Raw genomic sequence first — 19,325 nt, 5'->3', positions numbered from 1 at the left:
GGCGACTTAGTTGAAACCCGGTTTCTAGTTTTCAGTAAGATTTATTCTCGTTTCCAGTAGGGTGGGGTGTGCTGAGTGAAAGAAAATATAGTACATGTTCTTACTGTTATACTTTTCTACATTAAAACAATTTATTAATACCACTAAAAGCAACATTAAAATGCACTGTATTTTTAAAGTAGAAAATGTAAATATTTATTGCAAGGTATTTTTTTTTTTTTTTAATTATACTTTAAGTTCTAGGGTACATGTGCACAACGTGCAAGTTTGTTACATAGGTACGCATGTGCCATGTTGGTTTGCTGCACCCATTAACTGGTCATTTACAGTGGGTATTTCTCCTAATGTTATCCCTCCTCTAGCCCCCCACCCCCTGACAGGCCCCAGTGTGTGATGTTCCCCTCCCTGTGTCCAAGTGTTCTCATTGTTCAATTCCCTCCCATGAGTGAGAACATGCAGTGTTTGGTTTTCTGTCCTTGTGACAGTTTGCTCAGAATGATGGTTTCCGGCTTCATCCATGTCCCTGCAGAGGACATGAACTCATGCTTTTTTATGGCTGCATAGTATTCCATGGTGTGTATGTGCCACAGATGCATAAACCCCTAAGTACCACTAGTCACATTGTACACCTTATAAACTTCTTTAAATCAACTTAAGCAGAGCACATGGTGGATTTGAAATGCAGTGGGGAAGATTTTCTACTTCTAGTGCATTAAGACTGGTCTGGGTCCACAGTTTGGGGTCAACAGACTCCTCCCCAGGAAACCCACCTTCTCTCCTTTGCATCTCATCTTTTGGCAGCAACTTCGACAACAAGAGCCCTCTGGAATTGACTTGGAGGAGAAGGAGGAGGTGGACAACACTGAGGGTGAGCCCTGGAACCTGGAACTCTGCCTCCTCCTCCCTGCCCTGGGTAGCTGGCTCTCCTGCCCACCTCACCACCTGCTTCTCTTTCCCCTCCCGCCAGTCCTCCCAGCCTTAGTAGCCAGGGAAGCAGCATCAGTAGTCTGTGGGCACTGAGCAAGCTAAGGCCCTTGTCTAGGGAGGCTTTTACTCTGACCAGTTCAGCACCCACGGTGATAGACAGACATTTACAGCCATAGAACATCAGAGCTGGAAGGGACCTCAGAGCTCATTCCATCCAGCATTTTCCAGACTCTTTTCCATGAAGAAAATTATGGGTGTTCTAAAAGGAACAAATTAGTTTTGGTCAAATTAGTTTAGGAAAAGCTGATTGAAACAGCTTATTCTGGTGCAGGACTTTTCAGAGCCTTTACTGTGCAAATGTTATTATACATCTCTAAAAGAAAGACACAGTGTAAAATATTTCCCCAGCTTATTGGGTCACAGTACCCTTTCTTCTAAAGCATGCCAGCAGCATCTGCACCTGGTGCTCCACTGCATGCAGTTTGGGAAATGCTAATACAGAGTGTTATTATTATGGACAAGAAGAGGGAAGCTAATAAGGAAAGTGAGTGGGGGAGGAACTGGGTGGCAACAGGCCTCCACCCCCAAACCCATGCTCCTTCCTGCCCCTCTCTTCCAAAGGGCATGATGACAGTCTTCAGACACCTACCCAGGCATAAACTCACTGGGGCCCCCAGCACCTCCATGAGGCAGGCATGCTAGGAAGTATTATCTGCATTTGACAGCACATGGACATCCGAGAGTTAAGTTAGTAAAGCAAATTAGCGACAGAGCTGGGTCTCCAATCCAAGCCTTCCTGCTCTGCTCCTTTCTGCTCCACCTCCTTTTCTGCTTCTGGCCAGGCCTGAAGGGGTCAATGAAGGGCAAGGAGAAGGCAAGGGCTGCCAAAGAGGAGAGGAGGAAGAAAACCCAGAGCTCTGGCTCTGGCCAGGGGTCTGAGGCCCCTGAGAAGAAGAAACCTAAGATTGATGAGCTTAAGGTGAGAGCCTGGGAGCAGGTCCTTCTAGGGAGTGCGGGGGCGTTGGCGGGGTGGTGGCGGTGATCCTGCAGGTGGGGCAGGATGAAAGCCAGAAACCAAGCAGCCACCCCCTAACGGCCTGGTCTGGCTCAGGTGTACCCTAAAGAGCTGGAGTGCGAGTTCGATAACTTTGAGGACTGGCTGCACACTTTCAACCTGCTTCGGGGCAAGACCGGGGATGACGAGGATGGCTCCACTGAGGAGGAGCGCATTGTGGGACGCTTCAAGGTCAGGCCAGGAGCACGGGCCCAGCCCCTGAGCACCCCTCAGCCCTTGCCCCACCACAGGTTCTCCCACTCACCTCCCACCACTGCCCTGGTCACTCCCTCCAGAAGCCCTGGACTTTCCCATGACTCACCAGCTAAAGGGTGAAGGCCCAGCCACATCAGGGTCCAGCCCTCCCGGTGCCATTAGCTACTTCGAATGCCACCCCTGCCAGGCAAACCTACAGCCTGACCCACATTTGTCTTGCCCAGGGCTCCCTCTGCGTGTACAAAGTGCCACTCCCAGAGGACGTGTCCCGGGAAGCTGGCTACGACCCCACCTACGGCATGTTCCAGGGCATCCCCAGCAATGACCCCATCAACGTGCTGGTCCGAGTCTATGTGGTCCGGGTGAGACTCCCGTCGCTTCCCCTCCTTGCAAGTCTTTCATCCTCCCATCTGAGAGGGACCAAAGAAGCTGCATACTGGCTGGGTGCACTGGCTCACGCCTGTAATCCCAGCACTTTGGGAGGCCAAGGCAGGAGGATCGCCTGAGGTCAGGAGTTCAAGACCAGCCTGGCCAACATGGTGAAACCCTGTCTCTACCAAAAATACAAAAATTAGCCAGGTGCAGTGGCACACACTTGTAATCCCAGCTACTCAGGAGACTGAGGCAGGAAAATTGCTTGAATCCAGGAGGTGGAGCTTACAGTGAGCCAAGATCACATCATTGCATTCCAACCTGGGAGACAGAGTGAGACTCTGTCTCAAAGAAAAAAAAAAAAAAGAAGAAGCTGCATACTGACAGCCCCAGACTGGGAGGCACCAGGGAAATCATTTGGTCTAGCCTTTATCTTTTCTAGAGGAGGAAATCAAGGCCCAGAGAGGGGTAGCCACTTGCCTAGGGTCACAGAGCAAGCCTCCTGACAGGTCCAGTGTTCCTGCCCCTGCCCTTCACTGTCATAGGACCCTCAGGCAGCCTGGCAGGAGCACTGAATATGAGCAGGGCATGGGAGCCTGCTCAGGCAGCCCTCCTCCCCATCCCAGGCCACGGACCTGCACCCTGCCGACATCAACGGCAAAGCTGACCCCTACATCGCCATCCGGCTAGGCAAGACCGACATCCGCGACAAGGAGAACTACATCTCCAAGCAGCTCAACCCTGTGTTTGGGAAGTAAGGCTTCTTGGTGCCCTCCCCTGCCACACCCCAACTTCTCCAACCCAGACCACCTCTCACCCTAGCCGATCCTTAAACCCTTCTAACTCCACCCCCACCAGGTCCTTTGACATCGAGGCCTCCTTCCCCATGGAATCCATGCTGACGGTGGCTGTATATGACTGGGACCTGGTGGGCACTGATGACCTCATTGGGGAAACCAAGATCGACCTGGAAAACCGCTTCTACAGCAAGCACCGCGCCACCTGCGGCATCGCCCAGACCTACTCCACGTGTGTGGGGCGTGGGGCAGAGGGTGGGGGCAGTGTGCCTGCTTCGCCTCCACTCTAAAATGAGATTCAGATTGTGGTGATTTGAGAAGGTAGAAATATTGTGGTTTCTGTCCCAGGCCAGGCCTCTGCCCCTATAGTCCCTGGGCACAGCCTTCAGGGGACAGGACTGCAGATCCCAAAACAAGGAGAGGGCCAGTGGATTGCAGGACAGGGGAGGCAGGATGAGGAGAGACAAGTGGGCTAGGGAAGGTGGGGGCCAGAAGAGGAGGACAGGAAGAGTCCCCTGGGGATCTGGGCCAGCTCTGCCACTTACAGGCTGTGTGACCCTGGCCAAGTCCCTTCACCTCTCTGGTTTTCAGTTTCCTCAAGGGAGTCTCTGAGGTTCCAGAGGAGTGGGCACAGTGAGGGGATGCAGTGGGGCTAGGCTGGGGACACTGATACGTGGTCGAAGGGCCAAGGCAGGAGGGTTCAGCCTCCAGCAGCCCTAGTGTCTCAGGTGAGCCTGGGGCCCAGGGCAGGAGGAATCAGACTCACTTGCTGATGAGGGCAACAGCCAGCTTTAGAGAACTGGCCACAACCAGCTGTCATCCAGGATGGCTTAGTCCTGCCCAGCCCCTCCAAGCCTGTGTGTCCCCTCCCGCAGACACGGCTACAATATCTGGCGGGACCCCATGAAGCCCAGCCAGATCCTGACCCGCCTCTGCAAAGACAGCAAAGTGGACGGCCCCCACTTTGGGCCCCCCGGAAGAGTGAAGGTGGCCAACCGCGTCTTCACCGGGCCCTCTGAGATTGAAGACGAGAACGGTAATGGGGCACTGGAGGGGGATGCAGCCACCTGCCCCCTCTCCAGCAGGTTTCAGAGGCCAGGAGGGGCCCACACTTCCCTGGGGAACCCCACAGCCTAGCCTGGGGTGTCCTCAGCCTAAGCCTGGGCTTAGTGACCCTCTGCTCATCACCCCAGAGCCCCACTCCTGTGCCCCGCCTCTGTGCTTCCACTCCTTCTCCAGGGCAGCCCCACCTGCTTTCTCTCTGTCCAAATCCCAGTGAGGTAGAGAAGCTATCTGCATCCCATTCTGCAGATGAACAAACCAAGATCCTAGTTCCAGTGACTTGCCCAAGGTCATGTGGCTCTTTAGAGGCAGAGCAAGGGCAACGGCCCTGGTCCATCCAGCTCTAATCCTTAAACTCTCCTTACTCCTCTGTCCATGAGGCACGTCCCAGAGAAGCAGAGAATCGGGAGGTGTCCGTGCTGGTATCTGATCACTGTCAGGTGCTGGGACAGGAAGTGGATTCTCCCCTCCCTGACCCCTCTCTCACAGCCCAGCAGGGCTCTCCAGTCAACTTCCCCAAGCAGAGGACCAAGGGCACAGACCTCTTTTGGCCCTGTGGGGCAGCTGAGACCCTGGGCAAGCCACTTCTCCTTCTATGCCTCAGTTTCCCCAACAGTGAAAAGGAGGTGGGGGAAACAGGTGATGGTATTCTTTGTGCTCCTAAATCCCTAGTCCCAGCAAAGGTCTCCTGGTTGTGCTGAGCCATATGTGCAGCTGAGCTGCCTGTACCCACAGGTCAGAGGAAGCCCACGGATGAGCACGTGGCGCTGTCAGCCCTGAGGCACTGGGAGGACATCCCCCGCGCAGGCTGCCGCCTGGTGCCAGAGCACGTGGAGACCAGGCCGCTGCTCAACCCCGACAAGCCGGGCATCGAGCAGGTGACACTTGCATGGCCAAGACTGGGGGTCTTGGGTATTGGAGACCAGGGATTCCCAAGCTGAGTCAGTAAAGGTAGAAGCCAGGCCTCATGCTGTCCGCTGCATGCCAGAAAGCCTGGCATGCACCTCCCCACCAAGGCCCCTCAGGGTAACTTGAATGGCAAGTGTCTTTGCTTTGAGTGAGAATTACATCAGCTCAGGCAGAGACCTAGGTTGTCTCCCTCAGAAGCTGTGATTGGCTATTGGTGACATCATAGGAATTCCTGGCATCCAAAGATGGAAACTGATGAACTGGGTCCTTGACAGAACAAAGGTTAGGAGGGAGAGGAGAGCTGATCTTCCTGGGCAGAGGGAGAAGACCCTAGGAGATCTGCCACAACCCTCTTCCTCAGGGCCGCCTGGAGCTGTGGGTGGACATGTTCCCCATGGACATGCCAGCCCCTGGGACGCCTCTGGACATCTCCCCTCGGAAGCCCAAGAAGTGAGCGGCTCAGGGCCCAATGCTACTTCCTCCCGGCCCACCCCATCACTCTCCACCACGGCCCAACCCTTCCTGTGGGAGGCTCAGGCCCAGATGGCCTTGGCCAGTTGGCATCTCTGGGGCCTGGGTGTGGCCACTGGGCCTTATAGGGGAGAAACTGATCAACCAATCAATAGAGTTTAGGGCCTGCCCTGGAGAGTCCCCATGCGCTAAGGCAGGACAATGCCTTCCACCCTGCGTCAGTGAGGGAGATGAGCCCTACACAGCACGCTCCGGTGCACTGCATCTGCGTGGTTGATGCACCCATACACATGCATCTCATGCACACACACACATGCACAGCATAGCACTCCCGTGGGCACTCACACACATGCCCACACTGACGCACTCCTTCACAACACACAGAACCCCTGGGTCGTCCTCACATCCAGGCTAGTGTGATGTTCCGCCGAGTTTTCTTGAAGTGCCTGCCAGTGACGTATGCAGGAGTGAGTGCCTGGAAGAGGCAGGAGGTGGTGGCGTGAAAAGAACGCAGGTTTCCCATCCGTAAAGCGGCAGATTCGAGTCCAGCTGCCAGACAGTGACTGGATTCAGGGCCGGCTTCAGGGATGGAGGAAGCCACACAGGGTCCCACTCTTGTTTCCATTCTCCTATGTTGCCATCTTGAAATTCTTTGTGACAAGTGGCCCTGCATTTCCATTTGGCGCTGGCCCCGGCAAATCATGCAGCCAATTCTGCCAGGAATGTCCTGGAAACCTGAGGCCATGAGTCGGCTGTTCAGGGCCTGTCATTAGGGGGCACCCAACCCGCTGGGCCACTCTGGGCTCGCAGCCCTGTCTGCAATCCCAGGAGAGCCAGGCTCGGATCAATTTTTAGTGAATGACTCAGCCTCACTGTTAATAATTGAAATGAACTACATCATTCATAATGACAATTAAACCTTGAGGGGAAAATCCTCTTTGGGGACAAGGACATACAGCTTCCATGGGCTTCCATTGCTGGCTACTGGGCTTAAATGCAGAATTCTCTTGGAACTAGCATCTGAGAGAGAGGGTGGCTTCCCGCCCCCTGCCCCACGCCACCCCCACCGCCCACAGCCATGTGCCTGGTGGGCCCTCTCACTCATGCCTCTGCTTCCCCCACCCCGAACCACTCTAGCCCCAGCCTGGCCCAGGCCCCGTGCTGACCCCAAGTCTCCAGGGCTCCTCTCTACCTGCCCCATCCCAGCCCTGGCACCCTGGCATAACCCCCACCCGGGTCTGCTAACCAGCTCTCTCTCCCTGGGCCCAGGTACGAGCTGCGGGTCATCATCTGGAACACGGATGAGGTGGTCTTGGAGGACGACGACTTCTTCACAGGGGAGAAGTCCAGTGACATCTTCGTGAGGGGGTGAGTGAGCAGTCCCTGCATGAGAGGGACTGAGCCGGGCAGGCCCTGCTTCCCGGGGGGCAGGAAAGGAGGCAGAGGGAAGGTGGCTGTGGGTGGGAGAGGTCCCACTGGCCTGGCTGCAGGTCTGGAGATGTGGCGCCCACAGGTGGCTGAAGGGCCAGCAGGAGGACAAGCAGGACACAGACGTCCACTACCACTCCCTCACTGGCGAGGGCAACTTCAACTGGCGCTACCTGTTCCCCTTCGACTACCTGGCAGCGGAGGAGAGGATCGTCATCTCCAAGAAGGAGTCCATGTTCTCCTGGGATGAGACCGAGTACAAGATCCCCGCGCGGCTCACCCTGCAGATCTGGGATGCGGACCACTTCTCTGCCGACGACTTCCTGGGTGCATAGCAGGGCAGGGATTGGGGCTCAGAATCCAGAACTGAGGAGGGGCAGGGGCTGGGGAGGCAAGGACAGGGAGAGCCCCGCCCTGGGGGGACAAGGACAGGGAGAGCCCCGCCCTGGGGGGACAAGGACAGGGAGAGCCCCGCCCTGGGCGGACAAGGACAGGGAGAGCCCCGCCCTGGGTGGACAAGGACAGGGAGAGCCCCGCCCTGGGCGGACAAGGCGTTATTGCTTCCGGCCCGTCAGAGCCAGGGATGTCTGACGGGGTTCCGCCCCCAAGGACCCACCTAACCGTCCCCAGGCAGATGTCCTTAGTATCATAACCAGGCTGACCACAAGCTTTGGACACACCAAGGAGGGGGCAGTCAGTGCTGATGGGGGAGGGGAGAGGCTCCCTAAGGGAGTCGGGAAACCTCCCTGGGCCTCAGGTTGCTTCTCTGTAAAGCAGGGATTCCCCCTAAAACTCTAATCTGCATCTGCAAGCTTGTGGGATTAGCAGGACTTTGATAGAATGGATGTGTGGCAGGGAGTGGCAGGGGAGACCCCAGGAGAGACCCTCTGGGGTGAAAGAAGGACCTGAGTAAAGCGTGGGGGCTGGGGCTGCCCAGCAAGCCCACGAGGACACCTGCATTGAGGCCAGTTGCTGGGAGTGAGGCAGGAGGATGAGATTTGGGCTCCTGGAGGTCTGCACTCAGCAACCAAGGGAACGAGGAGCCCAGACCCCCACTCCCACCCCACCCCACCCCAGCGCTGTTCACTCAGCGCTGACACTGAGGTCGCCACAGGGGCCATTGAGCTGGACCTGAACCGGTTCCCGCGGGGTGCAAAGACAGCCAAGCAGTGCACCATGGAGATGGCCACCGGTGAGGTGGACGTGCCCCTGGTGTCCATCTTCAAGCAAAAGCGCGTCAAAGGCTGGTGGCCCCTCCTGGCCCGCAATGAGAACGATGAGTTTGAGCTCACGGTGCGCACCCCCTCCTGCTCGGGCAGTAGGCAGGGCTGGGCCCAGCTGGGGTGCCAAGGGCCCAGCACGTGACTTGGACGCTGGGACCTGTCTGTCCTCTGCAGGGTAAGGTGGAAGCTGAGTTGCATTTACTGACAGCAGAGGAGGCAGAGAAGAACCCAGTGGGCCTGGCCCGCAATGAACCTGACCCCCTAGAGAAACCCAAGTGAGTGCCCTGCCTGCCCAGCCCCTCCCCACTCTGGTTCTTGGAGGCACTGGAACAGGAAGGAGACACTCCTCAGACACCCCATCTCTTCCTGGGCCACAGCCTCATTACAGGGGAGCCTCCTCCCTGCTCTCTGCTGGCCCTGAATCCCACAACGTCCCTTTGAACCAGAGGATGGGCTAGGAGTACTGGAGAGCAGGACCTTTCCTGGGAAAGGCCCCATTTAGCAGAGATAAACTACGCTCTTCCCTTCCTAGCTTTTGCAGAAGAGCCAGCTCCAGTGGTGGCCTCTGGGGCCTCGGCCAGCCTTGATGGCCAGAGGGATGCCTAGAACTGCACACACAGCCCAGGGCAGCTTCCCTCTTGGTCAGGGCCCCTCGCTACACCCAACCCCTTCTCCTCCCTGTCCCTCCTCTGCACTCTCTACCCTTCATGCTCCAGCCGGCCCGACACAAGCTTCATCTGGTTCCTGAACCCTCTCAAGTCGGCTCGCTACTTCTTATGGCACACGTATCGCTGGCTGCTCCTCAAACTGCTGCTGCTCCTGCTGCTGCTCCTCCTCCTCGCCCTGTTCCTCTACTCTGTGCCTGGCTACCTGGTCAAGAAGATCCTCGGGGCCTGAGCCCAGCGGCCTCCTGGGTCTGATACTTCTCACTTCTTCCTCTGGACCAAGGGCTAGGCAGGCGCGCGCACACACACACACATACATGCACACATCCACAAACACAAATATGCATACATATACGCACACATGCACACACGTGCCACACACAAGTGCATACACATGCACTCAAGCACACACAGGCACACACTTAAGCCCACACAAACATGCACAGCAACTTTCAAGTTTTCATGACAGAATAGACTCTCAGAACTAGAAACGACTATTTTACACTTTCCCATATTAAGCCAGAGAGGTGAAGTAGCTTGCTCAAGGTCACCCAGCAAATTAGGGTAGAGCCGGGACTCAAGCCAAGGTTTCCAAATTGCCAATCCTGTGTTCTTTGCACACCACCTCTGCTCCCAGCCACGTTTCTCCCAGACTCTAGTCCAATTTCATTGGCAGAAAGAAGCTGAGCTATGGACAGAGAAAAGGGAAGGGTGTGGCCAGGGTTAGCCAACAGGTCTGGAAATGGCTCTCACCAGTGTGTGACCTCCCAGTCCAGGGCTGTTTTCTGCCCTTCGGAATCATAGTTCCATTCAGCTCAAATATTTCATAGCCACCATGGCCTGAACACCCACTGCAGGTGCTTAGAGCTCCCCAGGCACTGGCTCACTGTGCCATTGCACCAACCCCAGGAGGTAGGTACTGCTTGTAACCCCATTTTATACATGAAGAAACCGAGGTTGATAGAGGTGCCTAACTGACCTGTGAAAACCATTCAAAACCAGGTGCTCTGCACCCAAGCCCCAGCTGTGTGTCCCCACCAATACTGAGCTCAGCTCTGGGGCTGCACACCATGTCCTCTGGGAGGCAGTAGTTTGAAAAGGCATATTCAGTACTTTCACTCTATCTTGACATTTTACCAAACCTATTGTTTTCATAACACAAACGACAGATAGGCTGGCTAGGTGCTTCTCGGCTGGCAGGCTCTGCAGAAGGTGGAGTGGGTCTGCACCCTGACAGTGGGAAGGTCGGTGAGGGCGGCTTGCGCCCCACAGGGGCCGCTCAGACCCTCAGCAGGGCCCAGTGGGAACAGCCGTTTACGTCCATCAGAAAGAAGAGGTTGTGAAACACCGGTCTCACGAGGACATGGGGCAGCACATAGAACAAGCTAACCGCAGGAGCTTGCTAACCATGAGAACTGCCTGCAGGGCCAAGGCTGCCCCATGCTGCAAGTAGTTCCCATCGAGGCCTTGGGAGCAGATTCCGGCTCCAAAGGTCCTGCAGAGAGGATAGAGTTTTGTAAGCAGCAAGTCGGGTACTTAGAAATGGGTTCAAACCCTGCCTCCAGCATTCACTGCTTTTGGGGCTGGGGCCATGACAGGGCTTTTGGGAGTCCAGAAGGACAGAGGATGGGGTGTGCTGGGAGGCAGCTCCTGCCCACTGGCTGACCGGCTCCTCTCTTCCACTTCCCAGCCGGCCCGACACGGCCTTCGTCTGGTTCCTCAACCCTCTCAAGTCCATCAAGTACCTCATCTGCACCCGGTACAAGTGGCTCATCATCAAGATTGTGCTGGCGCTGCTGGGGCTGCTCATGTTGGGCCTCTTCCTCTACAGCCTCCCTGGCTACATGGTCAAAAAGCTCCTTGGGGCATGAAGGCCGCCAGCTCCCGCTAGCCACTCCCTGGCCCTGCCACATTTCCTTGCAGTGGCTTGGACTCTTTCCCATCTCCCCTGGGCAGCCTGAGGAGCCCAGTGTCCACTCTTCATGCCTTGGGCCCAGAGCCTGCCTCCTGCTTGTGGGGCCGCCTGTCCTCACTGCCCCAGGCTGCGGCTTGCCCAGTCCTGCCCCTCTGACCCCTGCCTGTGGGCTGGGGAGCCTTGGATGGGGTGGGAACCTGGAATGGGTCTATCTTGCCCCATCTGGCTGAGGCACCACCCTTCTTCAGGCCCAGGCTCCAGAGGAAGCCTCCTGAAACTTTCCCCAGGTCTTCCAAGTACAGGATTGAAGCTTTAGTGAAATTAACCAGGGACCATGGGTCAGTACCCAGGGCTTTGAAAAGAATGAACGAGCAAAAGGTATCCCCGCCGTGTCCCCTTCAGATAGCACTGGTCTTTGATCCACAACAGGGGCCAGACCCTGTCCACAAGTCCCAGGGTGGCTGTGCTGTCACTGCTGGGCTCCACTTGGTTCCTCTCGCTTCCCAGGGCGTCGCCTGTCCTGCCCGTGCATTTCCATAGCTTCCAGAGCTCCCTCTGCCCCAGCCAGTGCCCCCAAGCCCAGCTGAGGAGCTGTCAGGAGCAGCAGAGGGGACTCCCCATCCTGGGCACACCCTGCCCTCCCACCCCTGCCCCCCTTGCCCTTCCAGCCCTTTCAGCTGCAGCTGGGAGCTGGCCCATCAAGTGCTGCCCCTGCCTGTGTCTGGGTTTCTGTTGGCTGTTTTTCTTGAGTGGTGATTTTTCTCTAAATAAAAGAAGTCAAGCACTGAGCTGACAGGTCTGCACTGGCCAAGTCGAGAGGAGGAGCCGCAGGTGCGGGACAGAGGCAGCAGTTCTCTAGGCTGGTGGATTCCGCACCAGCAGGGCTCCCGGGGCCTTTCCCCTTCAAGTGGCCTCTGGTGGCCCAGGGTTCAAAGCAGATCTCGGGCACAGGGCTGCCCACCCAGGCTGCCCACAGGAGGAGTCTTACACTATACCCCAAAGGTTACACCAGCCTGGGCCCAGGGGCCCCCAAAGCACCAAAAGAATCCTTCAGGTCTGGGGCCAGTCTGAAGACTGAAGACTCCACAAGGGCCCAAAAGCTCCAGCCGCCACCCATGGAAACCAGCTTCCCCTGAAAGCAAGAAAGGAGCCCCACGCCACTGGCCTCGACCTCTGACTCACTCCACAATCTCAGCCTGGGGCAAAGTCCCCTCATGACACAGAGGTAGGGGCAAGGGCCTGGTCTTGCTAGACCTGCCCTCTTTAAAGAGATTCAGTCACAACTTTTAAAAGGCTTAATCATAGTGCAGGACACAGGTAACTCCTCTGGCTCCTTATTTCAATAGGATTCAGCCACAACTTTTAAAAGGCTTTAATCATAATGCAGGACACAGGTAACTCCTCTGGCTCCTTATTTCGACAGGCTATAAAGACAGCCCTGGAAAATCCAGAGAGCCGGCCCAGGTGCGTCCCAGTGGGTGATATGAGCTGGCTCCCGCATAGACACCAGCATCAGGCCAGCCCTAACACATCAGCCTTTGGAGTTCCAGCTCTATTTTGTGGGTACCCGCAACACCTGAGTGGGAGGAACTTGCAGTTCAGAGTTGATCTGGAAAAGGAAGGGTGAAGGTCATTAAATTTTCCCCAGGGCCCTCCTTCCTTTGCCACCCCTGCGAGCCACGCTGGCTCTCCCATGGGCCTCCGAAGCCCTGCATGCATCTCCTCTCCCAAGCTGAGAGACGCTGAGCACCCACAGGCTGCCTTCCTGCAGGAGACACGCCTGAGCCTTCTTGCTCAGCTTCTGCTCCAGCTGTGACCTCTGGTAGCGTTCTTCATCTCCCACCCATCCATCCTCTGCAATCTTCCCCTTTCCTCTCTCCATGCACCCATGCCATCCCCAGTCTAGCCTGCGCCACCTCTTCCTCCCCAAGCCTCTTGTACACAGTAGCATCTGTGGAAGCAGGAACCATACTGTCCAGAACGTCTGGGTCCTGTCACAGGCCAAGGGTCATTATGAGGCCAAGGCTCACTACAACATCCCCCTTTCAGCTGTTGCCTGGGACCTGGGACTGTGCTGGGGCCATACAGCCCCTGTGGCTGGACTTGGAGCTGGCCTCAGTCACCTCACACGTGTGCAACTAACAGCTGTGTCATGACCTTCCTGGCCTACAGCCCCAGCCGCAGGCACCTCCACCACAGAGCAGGAAATGTTAGCAATGGAATTTTTCCTTCCTCCTCTTGCCAGGGCATGGGGAAGTTGCCCACAACTATTGTGGGGGTGGGCACAGATGGGGGCCAGGGAATATCTGCCCCAGCAGAGCCTCCTCCCTCATGTGAGGATGACCCTCCAGTCATATCCCAGGCAGGGAACCCGGGCTGGCGGGTGGAAAGAGCCCAGGCTCTGGATGAGTTGCAAACTCTCCAAGTTGTGATTGTCCTTTCTGTGAAATGAGGAGCATCGTTTCCGCCCTGTCCACCTCACACAGCGGGTGTGAGGATGGAAGAAAGCACAGCTGGAGGCTCTGTAGCTGGGGAGCTGCTCCTGGCTGTGGCACTGCTTCACACAGAGTGGTCCCAGCAGGCCACTGGCACCAGAAACCACGGTATCAAACAGACACTGTCACACCTGAGCTCACCTGGAGGAGACTTCAGGCAAGATCTACTCCTTTAGCCAGTAATTGTCTCAAGGTGTCACTGTTGATTTTTTACATCACGTCGCAAAGCTCCCTTGCCTCTGGGCGGGAGGGGACTCCTCATTCCCTAATCCCAGTGCCAGTCCCCCCGCCCCACCCATCTCCTGCCACCCCTCGTTGGAAGGCCCGCTGCCCACCTTGGAGTTCAGATACTGCTGCAGCAGCGCCTGCAGCTCTGTGTTCTGCTGCTCCAGAGAACTGTTTTCCAGCAGCAGCTTGGCCCTCTGGGTCAGGACAATGCTTTGGACAAAAAAATCAGTTAGAGGCTCACTGAATCCTCCATCCTCTGCCAAGTAGGGGCCAGGGTCTTGGTGTTTCTGCTTTGGCTGCAGGTGGAGGGAGACTCCAGAAGCTACACGCTTCACCCAGCCGCCAGGTGAGCCAGGTTAGCAGGAACAGAACAGGCAGGCCAGGGCCCAAGAGCCAACCGCCCCACATGATCCACCGACACAGGAATTGCCAAGGGCAGCTCTTCCCTCCCAGGTTCGGTGGGACAGGGGGGCAGCAAACACGGCTGCTCCCAGCAACCGTTCCTCACCTGCCCACCAGCACCCTCCTGCTCCATGACATGCACACTTACTGGTACTTCTCCAAGGCTGTGTAGAGGGCATCCCAGAGGTTCTGCTTGGAGGAAGGGATTACCGTGGCCAGGGCCTGCCAGTACTCTGAGTCCTTGGAGTTGTTGCGCATATTCTTCTGCACTCTTGGCGGGGCCCGCGAGTCCCTGAAGGCCAACAACACTGTGACTGTCATGTCCATTGGGTACTACCCAGGCCCCCAAGCAGTGCCAGTCACAGGCCTACTGCTTTCCCACCTGTCACCTTCCCACTCAGCAGTCCAAGTTTATTAGATGGTGGCAGGTTCTCAGAAAGGACACAGTTTATTAGATGGTGGCAGGTTCTCAGAAAGGACACATGCTTATCGTCAGCGTTCCTGCCTCGGTACCACCGGTACCTTCGTGAGGGCATGATCAGTGCTTCATCCACCCCTCTCTCTCCCAGTCAGTTTACCTCACTGCTTTACAGCTCATCGCTGTGCCCGTCTCTTGCACCAGCGCATCCAAAACAGTACTGGAATTCAGTCATGGCCTCTCCATCCCGCCATGACAGCCTTTATCTGGAGGATCCCCACCTCCCACCTGGACAAGCCTCCTGATGCTCTCCCTGTATCTGGCTTCGCCCCTTCCCTGCCGCCACAATGATCTCTCTAAAATACAAGGCTAATCATGGCTCTTCAGCTGCTTCAAATCCTTTTCTGGCTCCCACCACCAACGGGTAAAGACAAAGATCTTGGGCACATTGGGCAAGGCTCTCCAACACCTGGCTGGCTCCCCACCCACCAGTGCCACCTCCCAGGCCCTTGACCCTCCAGCCAGACCTCCTGTGATGATTCTTGAACAGACCAGACCTTCCCCATGCTGCCATTTCCTGAAATGCCCTTACCTCCATTTTATCTGCCTGGGAACACCCAGTTCCGGTGCCATTTCCTCCCAAAACCCTCTCTGATGTGCCAAATGGAAATGGCCACTTCCTCCTCTGAACAACGGTGCACCTTGAATGTGCTTTGACCATTGCTCTGATCACAAGGCAGTGTCCCCACAGTGCTTACACATGGCAGCCTTCAATGCATGTCTGCTGAATGAATGATGAGTGAAAAAAGCACAAATCACCAGTACGCCCTATTGCTTTCCTGACTCTGTCCAGTGATTGGTTGCCCTAGCCTGCCTTCAGATAGCCCTGTCCTTAGTCCTTGTATCTTGCCCAGCGCACTCTTCTCCACTCACTGACTCTGCCTGGCTCCCCAGCCCACCCAGCTCCCCTGGCTCTGGTCTCAGGCAAGCCTTCCAGCCCCGCAGCCCACCTAGGCTTCTTCAGACCCATGACAAAGGCCTCCAGAATCTTGAGGACATCATTGGGGTGGATGTCCCAGGGGGAGGGTGGGGTCTCCTCCTCTTCCTCCTTCTCCCCTTCCACCAGGCTTTCTTCCTTTGCTCCCTCCATCTCCGTCTGCTCTGCCAGCTCCAATTCTGACCCCATGCTTGTCTCCTCCATGCTCGCCTTCTCCATGCTCGCCTGACTGCAGGACTTGATCTGGAGAAAGATGCAAGGACAACTGTGGGCTGGGGACACATGAGCATGAGCATGGAGAGAGAGGCAGGGAGAAGAAAAACCAGAAAAGTTTACGGAAAGTGACAGAAAGCTTTCCCAGGGAGACATTTACACAGGGATAGAAACAGGAGAAAGCGTGGGGAGAAGGGGGATGGGATGGGGAGAGGCACTAGGAGGCTATGAGACAATGGAAAGGTTCTGTTTCTAAATCCGGTCTCCTAGGTGCTCATCTTATTGACATTCATAAAACTTACATGTTATAAATTTCCTTTTGAATCATAATGCAAATTAAATTTTTGTTTTAATTGTTAAATTTAAAAGGTCGTCCTCCTTCTCCTATCTTGCAGCTCATGCAATTGACCTCCCACAGGCAAATGAATGCTATCAAGTTGCCTATGGTTCCTTCCAAGGAAATAGTATCTCTACGTAATGTCTATATATAAATACATGTGCATACCTTTCCATATATACTTCTCCTTTTCGTTTTGACATCAATGATACTATACTACACATGGAGTTCTGTAGTTTGCTTTTTCACATACCAGTAAACCTTAGATATCTTTTCATGTGAATACATAAAGAACTTTGGTTTTTCCCACAGTTTTATAGTACCCCATCATGTAGATGTACCACATATTATTAAATAGATTCCTCAACGATGGACATTTAGGTTGTTTTGAATCTTCTGCCATTTCAAACAATGCTACAGTGAATCAGCGACAATAAATACACCATTTCAACTGTACTGAGATATATCTAGAGAATAAAATCCTAGAAGAAGAATTTCAGAGGCCAAGATGGGCAGATCATTTGAGGTCAGGAGTTCGAGACCAGCCTGGCCAACATGGTGAAACCACATCTCCACTAAAAATACAAAAATTAGCCGGGCATGGTGGCAGGTGCCTGTAATCAATCCCAGCTACTGGGGAGGCTGAGGCAGGAGAATGGCTTGAACCTGGGAGATGGAGGTTGTAGTGAGCCAAGATCATGCTACTGCACTCCAGCTTGGGCAACAGAGCAAGACTGTGTCGCCAAAAAAAAGAAAAAAGAGGAGAAGAAGAATTTCAGAGCAAAGTGTATATAGTTTTGTAATTGATACTGCCAAACTGTCCTCAATGGAGGTTACAATTTATACTCCTACCAGTAACTTATGAGTGTACATGTTTTCTACACCTCAGTCATCACTGTTATACTTGCTGTGTTATCAAGCTTTTTTTTTTTTTTTTTTTTTGCCAACATAACAGGTTGGCAAAATGGAATTCAGGCATTTTAATTTGCATTTCTCTTATTACACGGAAGGCTGATTATATTTTCATATGTTTAAGAGTTACCTGTATTGCCTCTTCTAGGAGTTGTTCATTCATATTTGTTATCTGTTCCTTGAGTTCTTGGTCTTTTTCTTATTGATTTCTGAGAGCTCTTTATATATTAAGGAAATGAGGCCTTAACTATGATACAAGTTGAAAATATTTCTCTGCAACTTGTCATTCATCTCTTAACTTTGCTTATGATGATTTTTGCCCTACAGAATTGTTTTTAAATTCTGGCATCAAATATAGCTTTTATTCCCTTTATGGCTTTGGCTTTATGGTTTTGTCCATTCTGCCAACTCTTTTTTTTTTTCTCTTTTTTTTTTCTTAGAGACAGTGTCTCACACTCTGTCACCCAGGCTGAAGTGCAGTGGTGCAATCATAGCTCACTGCAGCCTCAACTTCATCATGGCTCACTGCAGCCTCAACCTCCTGGGCTAAATTGAGCCTCCCAAGTAGCTGGAACTATAGGCATGAGCCACTGCGCCTAGCCCAGCCAACTCTTTTTAGAGGCATGTTAGGATACTCAGCTTTGGGCTAGCAGTACTAAAAACATTTTTCATTCACATTTTTCTTTTTCTTTTTTTTTTTTTTTTTTGAGATGGAGTCTCGCTCTGTTGCCCATGCCAGAGTGCAGTGGCACGATCTCAGCTCACTGCAATCTCTGCCTCCCGGGTTCATGCCATTCTCCTGCCTCAGTGTCCTGAGTAGCTGGGACTACAGGCGCCCGCCACCATGCCGTGCTAATTTTTTTGTACTTTTAGTAGAGACAGGGTTTCACCGTGTTAGCCAGGATGGTCTCGATCTCCTGACCTCGTGATCTGCCCGCCTCGGCCTCCCAAAGTGCTGTGATTACAGGCTTGAGCCACCACGCCTGGCCCACATTTTTCATTTTTAAATTAAAACGTTATACAACTTTTAATATGGCAATTTCTTTAAAATAGTTAATATTTGATTCACCTTCTGAAATCAATTACAATCAATATATGTAGGACAAATGGGCCCTGCCTTGCGGGAAAGTGTTAAGGATCAAAATATTCAGAACCAGGTGGGCTCTGCTCTTACAGTGGCTGAGACCTGGTTGTGAGGGAGAGTGCAGGAAAAGATTCCTTGGGCCTCAGTGTAAGAACAGCATCTCACCCCCAAGCCATTCTTCCCTTTACAAAGAGACAAATTGATAAACAATAAGCAAAATGCTAAGTTAGCTATACCTGACATAAAAGCACTGCTGTGTCTCCGGAAGTACTACTCAAAGGCAGTACCATGCTCTGGGGGCTTTGGGAGAATTGAAAATGCAGGGACATGGGTGAAGCTGGAAACCATCATTCTCAGCAAACGACCATAAGATGAGAAAACCAAACACCGCATGTTCTCATTCATACGTGGGAGTTGAATAATGAGAACACATGGACACAGGGAGGGGAACATCACACACCGGGGCCTGTCAGTGGGTTGGGGGCTAGGGGAGGGATAACATTAGGAGAAATACCTAATGTAGGTGGTGGGTTGATGGGTGCAGCAAACCACTAGGGCATGTGTATACCTATGTAACAAACCTGCATGTTCTGCACATGTATCCCAGAACTTAAAGTATAATTAAATAAATAAATGAATAAATAAATAAAATGCTTTCTTCTCTTTGCACCTTGCCTTACCTGGAGACTGGAAGATAAACGGTGAGCTCGATATTTAAGGAAGAAGTTCACCAGTTTATACAAGTCATCTTCACTTTCAATTCCAAGGGCCTGGGGCAAAAAACAGGATGGTTGCTCAAACACCCCATCAAAGAGGCCACGGGCTTGGGCAGCTGATGGATGCTCAGCTCCTAAGAGCAGGAGGCTTGGCTTGTGGAGGGCATTCATCCAACGCTGGGAAGCGACTGTGAACTTGAGGACACACACATCAGAACACACAGAAACAATGCTCATAGAGCCAGGAACTGCTCCATATGGATCCCTGGCTGTGAGGGTACCAAGTGGGGCTGCACCAGATCTGAGTTTGGGGGTGTCGGGGAGACCAGATCTGAGTTTGGGGGTGTTGGGGAGACCAGATCTGGGTTTGGGGGTGTAGGGGAGACCAGATCTGAGTTTGGGGGTGTCGGGGAGACCAGATCTGAGTTTGGGGGTGTCGGGGAGAACCTACAACCTGAGAGGAAGATGCTAGTAGAGGAAGGGG

The 19,325-nt window shown here is 53.9% G+C and overlaps 2 protein-coding genes across 3 annotated transcripts in view; one reads left to right on the top strand and one right to left on the bottom strand.

The window, feature by feature from the left end:
• The window catches only part of OTOF (otoferlin), a 101,190-nt gene extending 89,363 nt beyond the window's left edge, over positions 1 to 11,827 (top strand). The window contains exons 33-46 of the mRNA XM_021924676.2: positions 802 to 868; positions 1,770 to 1,906; positions 2,039 to 2,173; positions 2,422 to 2,559; positions 3,196 to 3,323; positions 3,428 to 3,598; positions 4,242 to 4,402; positions 5,164 to 5,306; positions 5,699 to 5,787; positions 7,078 to 7,176; positions 7,322 to 7,563; positions 8,351 to 8,529; positions 8,634 to 8,734; positions 10,815 to 11,827. Of these exons, the coding sequence (XP_021780368.2) occupies positions 802 to 868; positions 1,770 to 1,906; positions 2,039 to 2,173; positions 2,422 to 2,559; positions 3,196 to 3,323; positions 3,428 to 3,598; positions 4,242 to 4,402; positions 5,164 to 5,306; positions 5,699 to 5,787; positions 7,078 to 7,176; positions 7,322 to 7,563; positions 8,351 to 8,529; positions 8,634 to 8,734; positions 10,815 to 10,995 (1,971 nt within the window). The 3' untranslated portion in view covers positions 10,996 to 11,827. The remainder of the gene's footprint in view (positions 1 to 801; positions 869 to 1,769; positions 1,907 to 2,038; positions 2,174 to 2,421; positions 2,560 to 3,195; positions 3,324 to 3,427; positions 3,599 to 4,241; positions 4,403 to 5,163; positions 5,307 to 5,698; positions 5,788 to 7,077; positions 7,177 to 7,321; positions 7,564 to 8,350; positions 8,530 to 8,633; positions 8,735 to 10,814) is intronic.
• Positions 11,828 to 12,396: 569 nt separating this feature from the next.
• Positions 12,397 to 19,325, bottom strand: part of DRC1 (dynein regulatory complex subunit 1) — a 55,634-nt gene continuing 48,705 nt past the window's right edge. For both annotated transcript variants that reach the window (XM_003908376.4, XM_009183831.4), the window contains 5 exons: positions 18,806 to 18,895; positions 15,593 to 15,822; positions 14,313 to 14,456; positions 13,870 to 13,972; positions 12,397 to 12,648 (listed from right to left, as the gene is read on the bottom strand). In XM_003908376.4, the coding sequence (XP_003908425.2) occupies positions 12,592 to 12,648; positions 13,870 to 13,972; positions 14,313 to 14,456; positions 15,593 to 15,822; positions 18,806 to 18,895 (624 nt within the window). In that variant the 3' untranslated portion in view covers positions 12,397 to 12,591. The remainder of the gene's footprint in view (positions 12,649 to 13,869; positions 13,973 to 14,312; positions 14,457 to 15,592; positions 15,823 to 18,805; positions 18,896 to 19,325) is intronic.

Source organism: Papio anubis, chromosome 14 (assembly GCF_008728515.1).
Source record: "Papio anubis isolate 15944 chromosome 14, Panubis1.0, whole genome shotgun sequence".
NCBI lineage: Eukaryota > Metazoa > Chordata > Mammalia > Primates > Cercopithecidae > Papio > Papio anubis.
The sequence above is the reverse complement of the archived record's forward strand: the minus strand, read 5'-3'. Positions and strand labels throughout refer to the sequence as shown.